Source organism: Macaca thibetana, chromosome 1 (assembly GCF_024542745.1).
Source record: "Macaca thibetana thibetana isolate TM-01 chromosome 1, ASM2454274v1, whole genome shotgun sequence".
Lineage (NCBI taxonomy): Eukaryota > Metazoa > Chordata > Mammalia > Primates > Cercopithecidae > Macaca > Macaca thibetana.
In genome coordinates, this window is record NC_065578.1 from 219,992,940 (window position 1) to 220,000,096 (window position 7,157).

The 7,157-nt window shown below is 40.3% G+C and overlaps 1 protein-coding gene across 1 annotated transcript; it reads left to right on the plus strand.

Annotated features, from left to right (window-relative positions):
* Positions 1-5,570: 5,570 nt before the first annotated feature.
* On the plus strand, positions 5,571-6,488 carry LOC126943570 (olfactory receptor 9G1). The gene has a single exon (XM_050772461.1). The coding sequence runs from the start codon at positions 5,571-5,573 to the stop codon at positions 6,486-6,488; it is 918 nt and encodes a 305-aa protein (XP_050628418.1).
* The last annotated feature ends 669 nt before the right edge of the window (positions 6,489-7,157 follow it).

Sequence of the window (7,157 nt, forward strand, 5' to 3'; positions counted from 1 at the left end):
AAATGAGTTAGGGAGGATTTCCTCTTTATCTATTGATTGGAATAGTTTCAGAAGGAATGGTACCAGCTCCTCCTTGTACCTCTGGTAGAATTCAGCTGTGAATCCATCTGGTCCTGGACTTCTTTTGGTTGGTAGGCTATTAATTATTGCCTCAATTTCAGAGACTGCTATTTGTCTATTCAGGGATTCAGCTTCTTCCTGGTTTAGTCTTGGGAGAGTGTAAGTGTCCAGGAAATTATCCATTTCTTCTAGATTTTCTAGTTTATTTGTGTAGAGGTGCTTATAGTATTCTCTGATGGTAGTTTGTATTTCTGTGGGTTCAGTGGCGATATCCTCTTTATCATTATTTATTGCATCTATTTGATTCTTCTCTCTTTTCTTGTTTATTAGTCTTGCTTTTGGTGTTTTAGACATGAAGTCCTTGCCCATGCCTATGTCCTGAATGGTATTACCTAGGTTTTCTATCAATTTTGCTGATCTTTTCAAAAAACCAACTCCTGGATTCATTGATTTTTTGGAGGGTTTTTTGTGTCTCTATCTCCCCTTCAGTTCTGCTCTGATTTCATTATTTCTTGCCTTCTGCTAGCTTTTGAATGTGTTTGCTCTGGCTTCTCTAGTTCTTTCAATTGTTATGTTAGAGTGTCAATTTTAGATCTTTCCAGCTTTCTCTTGTGGGCATTTAGTGCTATAAATTTCCCTCTACACACTGCTTTAAATGTGTCCCAGAGATTCTGGTATGTTGTATCTTTGTTCTCATTGGTTTCCAAGAACATCTTTATTTCTGCCTTCATTTCATTATGTACCTAGTAGTCATTCAGGAGCAGGTTATTCAGTTTCCATGTAGTTGAGTGGTTTTGATTGAGTTTCTTAGTCCTGAGTTCTAGTTTGATTGCACTGTGGTCTGAGAGACAGTTTGTTATAATTTCTGTTCTTTTACATTTGCTGAGGAGTGGTTTACTTCCAATTATGTGGTCAATTTTGGAATAAGTGTGATGTGGTGCTGAGAAGAATGTATATTCTGTTGATTTGGGGTGGAGAGTTCTGTAGATGTCTATTAGGTCTTCTTGCTTTAGAGATGAGTTCAATTCCTGGATATCCTTGTTAACTTTCTGTCTCGTTGATCTGTCTAATGTTGACAGTGGGGTGTTGAAGTCTCCCATTATTATTGTATGGGAGTCTAAGTCTCTTTGTAATTCTCTAAGGACTTGCTTTATGAATCTGGGTGCTCCTGTATTGGATGCATATATATTTAGGATAGTTAGCTCTTCCTGTTAAATTGATCCCTTTACCATTATGTAATGGCTTTCTTTGTCTCTTTTGATCTTTGATGGTTTAAAGTCTGTTTTATCAGAGACTAGGATTGCAACCCCTGCTTTTTTTTTGTTCTCCATTTGCTTGGTAGATCTTCCTCCATCTCTTTACTTTGAGCCTATGTGTCTCTCTGCATGTGAGATGGGTCTCCTGAATACAGCAAACTGATGGGTCTTGACTCTTTATCCAGATTTCCAGTCTGTGTCTTTTAATTGGAGCATTTAGTCCATTTACATTTAAGGTTAATATTGTTATGTGTGAACTTGATCCTGTCATTATATTATTAACTGGTTATTTTGCTCGTTAGTTGATGCAGTTTCTTCCTAGCCTTGATGGTCTTTACATTTTGGCATGTTTTTGCAATGGCTTGTACCTGTTGTTCCTTTCCATGTTTAGTGCTTCCTTCAGGGTCTCTTGTAAGGCAGGCCTGGTGGTGACAAAGTCTCTAAGCATTTGCTTATCTGTAAAGGATTTTATTTCTCCTTCATTTATGAAACTTAGTTTGGCTGGATATGAAATTCTGGGATGAAAATTCTTTTCTTTAAGAATGTTGAATATTGGCCCCCACTCTCTTCTGGCTTGTATAGTTTCTGCCGAGAGATCTGCTGTCAGTCTGATGGGCTTGCCTTTGTGGGTAACCCGACCTTTCTCTCTGGCTGCCCTTAAGATTGTTTCCTTCATTTCAACTTTCGTGAATCTGGCAATTATGTGTCTTGGAGTTGCTCTTCTTGAGGAGTATCTTTGTGGCATTCTCTGTATTTCCTGAATTTGAATGTTGGCCTGCCCTACCAGGTTGGGGAAGTTCTCCTGGATGATATCCTGAAGAGTGTTTTCCAACTCGGTTCCATTTTCCCCCTCCCTTTCAGGCACCCAAATGAGACGTAAATTTGGTCTTTTTACATAATCCCATACTTCTTGCAGGCTTTGTTCATTTCTTTTTCTTTTTTCTTTAGATTTCTCTTCTCATTTCATTTCATTCATTTGATCCTCAATCACTGATACTCTTTCTTCCAGTTGATTGACTCAGTTACTGAAGCTTGTGCATTTGTCACATATTTCTCATGTCATGGTTTTCATCTCTGTCAGTTCATTTATGACCTTCTCTGCATTAATTATTCTAGTTATCAATTCTTCCACTCTTTTTTCAAGATTTTTAGTTTCTTTGCACTGGGTACGTAATTCCTTCTTTAGCTCTGAGAAGTTTGATGGACTGAAGCCTTCTTCTCTTATCTCATCAAAGTCATTCTCCATCCAGCTTTGATCCATTGCTGGCGATGAGCTGTGTTCCTTTGCAGGGGGAGATGCGCTCTTATTTTTTGAATTTCCAGCTTTTCTGCACTGCTTTTTCCCCATCTTTGGGGTTTTATCTGCCTCTGGTCTTTGATGATGGTAACGTACTGATGGAGTTTTGGTGTAGGTGTCCTTCCTGTTTGTTAGTTTTCCTTCTAACAGTCAGGACCCTCAGCTGTAGGTCTGTTGGAGATTGCTTGAGGTCCACTCCAGACCCTGTTTGCCTGGGTATCAGCAGCAGAGGCTGCAGAGATAGAATATTGCTGAACAGCAAGTGTACCTGATTCTTGCTTTGGAAGCTTCCTCTCAGGGGTGTACTCCACTGTGTGAGGTGTGGGGTGTCAGACTGCCCCTAGTGGAGGATGTCTCCCAGTTAGGCTACTCAGGGGTCAGGGACCCACTTGAGCAGGCAGTCTGTCCATTCTCAGATCTCAACCTCCATGTTGGGAGGATCCACTGCTCTCTTCAAAGCTGTCAGACAGACTTGCTTGTGTCTGCAGAGGTTTCTGCTGCTTTTTTGTTGTTGTTGTTGTTGTTTAGCTGTGCCCTGTCTCCAGAGGTGGAGTCTACAGAGACTGGCAGTCCTTCTTGAGCTGCTGTGAGCTCCACCCAGTTCAATCTTCCCAGGGCTTTGTTTACCTACTTAAGCCTCAGCAATGGCGGGCGCCCCTCCCCCAGCCTCGCTGCTGCCTGGCGGTTAGATTGCAGACTGCTGTGCTAGCAATGAGGGAGGCTCTGTGGGTGTGGGACCCTCCCGGCCAGCTGTCGGATATAATCTCTTGGTGTGCCCGTTTGCTAAGACCCTTGTGTAAAGCGTAGTATTGGGGTAGGAGTTACCCGATTTTCCAGGTGTTGTGTGTCTCAGTTCCCCTGGCTAGGAAAAGGGATTCCCTTCCCCCTTGCGCTTCCCAGGTGAGGCAATGCCTCACCCTGTTTCAGCTCTCGCTGGTCAGTCTGCACCTGCGGACCAGCACCAACTGTCCAACACGACCCAGTGAGATGAACCCGGTACCTCAGTTGAAAATGCAGAAATCACCTGTCTTCTGTGTTGCTCGCGCTGGGAGCTGGAGACTGGAGCTGTTCCTATTTGGCCATCTTGCTCCACCCCCTCCTAACTGGAATTTTAACGGGACCATTCTGCCATGTGGAAAGACTCAAGTGGGATAAGAATAGAGGCAGGAAGACCAATTAGAGGCTAATCATGGCCTCATATGGAGTGAAAACATTGGAGCTGGGAAAAATTAGTCAGGTTCTAGGTGTATTTCAAGAATCAAGGAGATGTTGGTAATTAAAAAGCAACAGTGTGAAAACAAGAGAGTGGTCAAGAATAATATAAAATGACTGTTCCTAACATGGAATCATGCTATTTACTGCAGTGGAGAAGACTGAATGAGGATAGGGTTAAAAGGATTATTAGTAGAAATTTCTTCTTAGTGGTAACACGTAAGCAAATAATATAGCTCTTAGAATACAATGATAAAACAGTATTCCCTGTGAACTCAATCTTCTGGAGATACCCAGGAGACATTATAGAAAAAAATATTAATTAGACGTTTGAATCCATGAGTCTCACTTCAGGGATGAGGCATGGTCAGGAGAGGTAACGTTAGAATCATGTGCATGTAGAAGCACTTAAAGTCATCAGACTGGATGCTATTCCCAGAGACTGATGGCAGACGGAGAAGACAAGAAGTTCAAGCGTTGATTCTGGGGGCACTCCAAAATTCAAAAGTCGGTTCTATGGCACTGAGACACATGCAGCAAGAGAAGTGGAAGCAAACCAGACAGGTATGACGACCTGAAATCCAAGTAAAGATTTTCCAGCAGTGAAGGAGCGAAAAACTATGACAAACGCTGCAGGTGGATCTAATCAGATGAAGACTTCATCACCGGGTTTAGCCACGTGAGATCATTGAAAGCTGAGTGAAGTAGAAGCAGCAAATGCTCAAGTGGAACAATCTTATATTGTTCTATATTTCCTCGGAAATAGCAGTTTGTTAATACTGATGTTTATTAATGCTGATATTGAGAATTGAGTGTGAACCAAGTGTTTTTCCTAGGTCCCAAGGGGATTAACAAATAAAAATCATGTACACTTGAATTTTAATTTATTTACCTACAAAATGACTTACGTTAATGAGAAGTTAGTGTCAAGAATTGTCTTTAAAGTGTAAGACAGATGTACATTTGCTAGATATATGTCTCTCTACCCATTTCTCTGGTAGCATTTGTGCTTCTGCACAAAGAGAAACCTGAAGAGAGTGGGTGGATTTTCAAGTCATATTAAGTGATACTGTACTAAACATAACTTACATTTAAAATTGGTGTTTAAGTTATTGTTTATTATAACATATATGTAAAATATAGTAAATACTGTGTACTTTGTAATTTCATCATTGTATATCATTCTTCTGTACACATTTTCCCCATAACTTTGTATCTTTTCTCTTTTTCCATTGCACTTCTCTTAGTGTATTCTCAGGCCTATATATAATATTGTGAGATAGGAATTTATAATGCTTTCACATAATGTTTCAATGCATAGAAACACTCAAGGAAAAATACTTTATTCTTTTTAAACTATATATAAAAGAGGGATGCCCAGTATTTTAAAGACAAACAAGTGATATTTAAAAATAGAAATTTACACATTTAGCAAAAGAAAATTGACAAGATGAAGAGGATCAAAGAATAGGAAAAAGAGAAATTATGAGTACATCTTTTCTTTCCTTGAAGAGTCATTCCCAAAGGAAAAACATAATTAAACAACTTAAGAAATTTAGAATTGAAAACATAATTGCAAAGTCTGTTGCAAAATGAAAACTTTCTAAAACAAACAATTAGATTGTTGGTTCTAGACTTGAAGGATCACTGCAAATGTGATCTTACGTAGCATAATTGTACATATTCATGACAGTAATGCAAACTGAGCTCATTTTCTTTCCCCATAGGTGAAATTCCTTATAGCCATGGAGAGGAGCAATCACACAGTGACTGAGTTCATCCTGCTGGGCTTCACCACAGATCCAGGGATGCAGCTGGGCCTGTTTGTGGTGTTCCTGGGCGTGTACTCTCTGACTGTGGTAGGAAATAGCACCCTCATCATGTTGATCTGTAATGACTCCTGCCTTCACACACCCATGTATTTTTTCATTGGAAATCTGTCATTTCTGGATCTCTGGTATTCTTCTGTCTACACCCCAAAGATCCTAGTGACCTGCATCTCTGAAGACAAAAGCATGTCTTTTGCTGGCTGCCTGTGTCAGTTCTTCTTCTCTGCAGGGCTGGCCTACAGTGAGTGCTACCTGCTGGCTGCCATGGCTTTTGACCGCTACGTGGCCATCTCCAAGCCCCTGCTTTATGCTCGGGCCATGTCCATAAAGCTGTGTGCATTGCTGGTAGCAGTCTCATATTTTGGTGGCTTTATTAACTCTTCAATCATCACCAAGAAAACGTTTTCCTTTAACTTCTGCCATGAAAACATCATTGATGACTTTTTCTGTGATTTGCTTCCCTTAGTGAAGCTGGCCTGTGGCGAGAAGGGCAACTATAAGTTTTTTATGTACTTCTTGCTGGCCTCCAATGTCATCTGCCCCGCGGTGCTCATCCTGGCTTCCTACCTCTTTATCATCGCCACTGTCTTGAGGATCTCCTCCTCCCAGGGCCGCCTCAAAGCCTTCTCCACGTGCTCCTCCCACCTGACCTCTGTCACTTTATACTATGGCTCCATTCTCTACATCTACGCTCTCCCCAGATCTAGCTATTCTTTTGATACGGACAAAATAGTTTCTACATTTTACACTGTGGTATTCCCCATGTTGAATCCCATGATCTACAGCCTAAGGAATAAGGATGTGAAAGAGGCTCTGAAAAAACTTCTTCCATAAATCAAGATTATCTCCACCGGAGGAGAAACAAAGATGACTTTAGATGGAGTGTTTTGTATTTCAAACAGAGTTACCATTGTGCTTTTGATGATCAATCCCCCTCTTGATACATGACAGTTACAGACATGTAAAATAAGAAAATTGGAAATTTTAGAAGAAAAACTTCTGAATACACAAGAATTTGAATTGAATTTCCTATCTCTCTTACTAAAAACAAACATAAAACTTAAGCCCAAAACCTCTCCTATATCTTCATAAAGTGATGAACAGCCTACCTCATTAGCCTAAGATTTGGCTGACTGATATATATAGAAGTGTATCTATATAGTTCCTAGAACTAGGAAGAATTGTGCTCAATTTTTAATACTTTCCTATGGTTAGTAACTAGACGACATTCATCACTTTCCATTCCCTGAACAGAATATCTTAAACATTGTTCCACATGCTTTCCCCACCCAAGAAGAATTAGCACAAAGATCCAGAGGAACCCAAGAAATAACTCAGTACAAATGAGACCCAGAAAGTCATGACCGTGCTATGCCTCTTATACAAGTTTCTTGATTAAGAAAAAATTCATTAAGATCCCATACATATGATTTTTGTAGTTCACTGTACAACTCCCAGAGCTCCCCTTTATTTTACAGTGGTGAACTTACAAGGACTTCTACA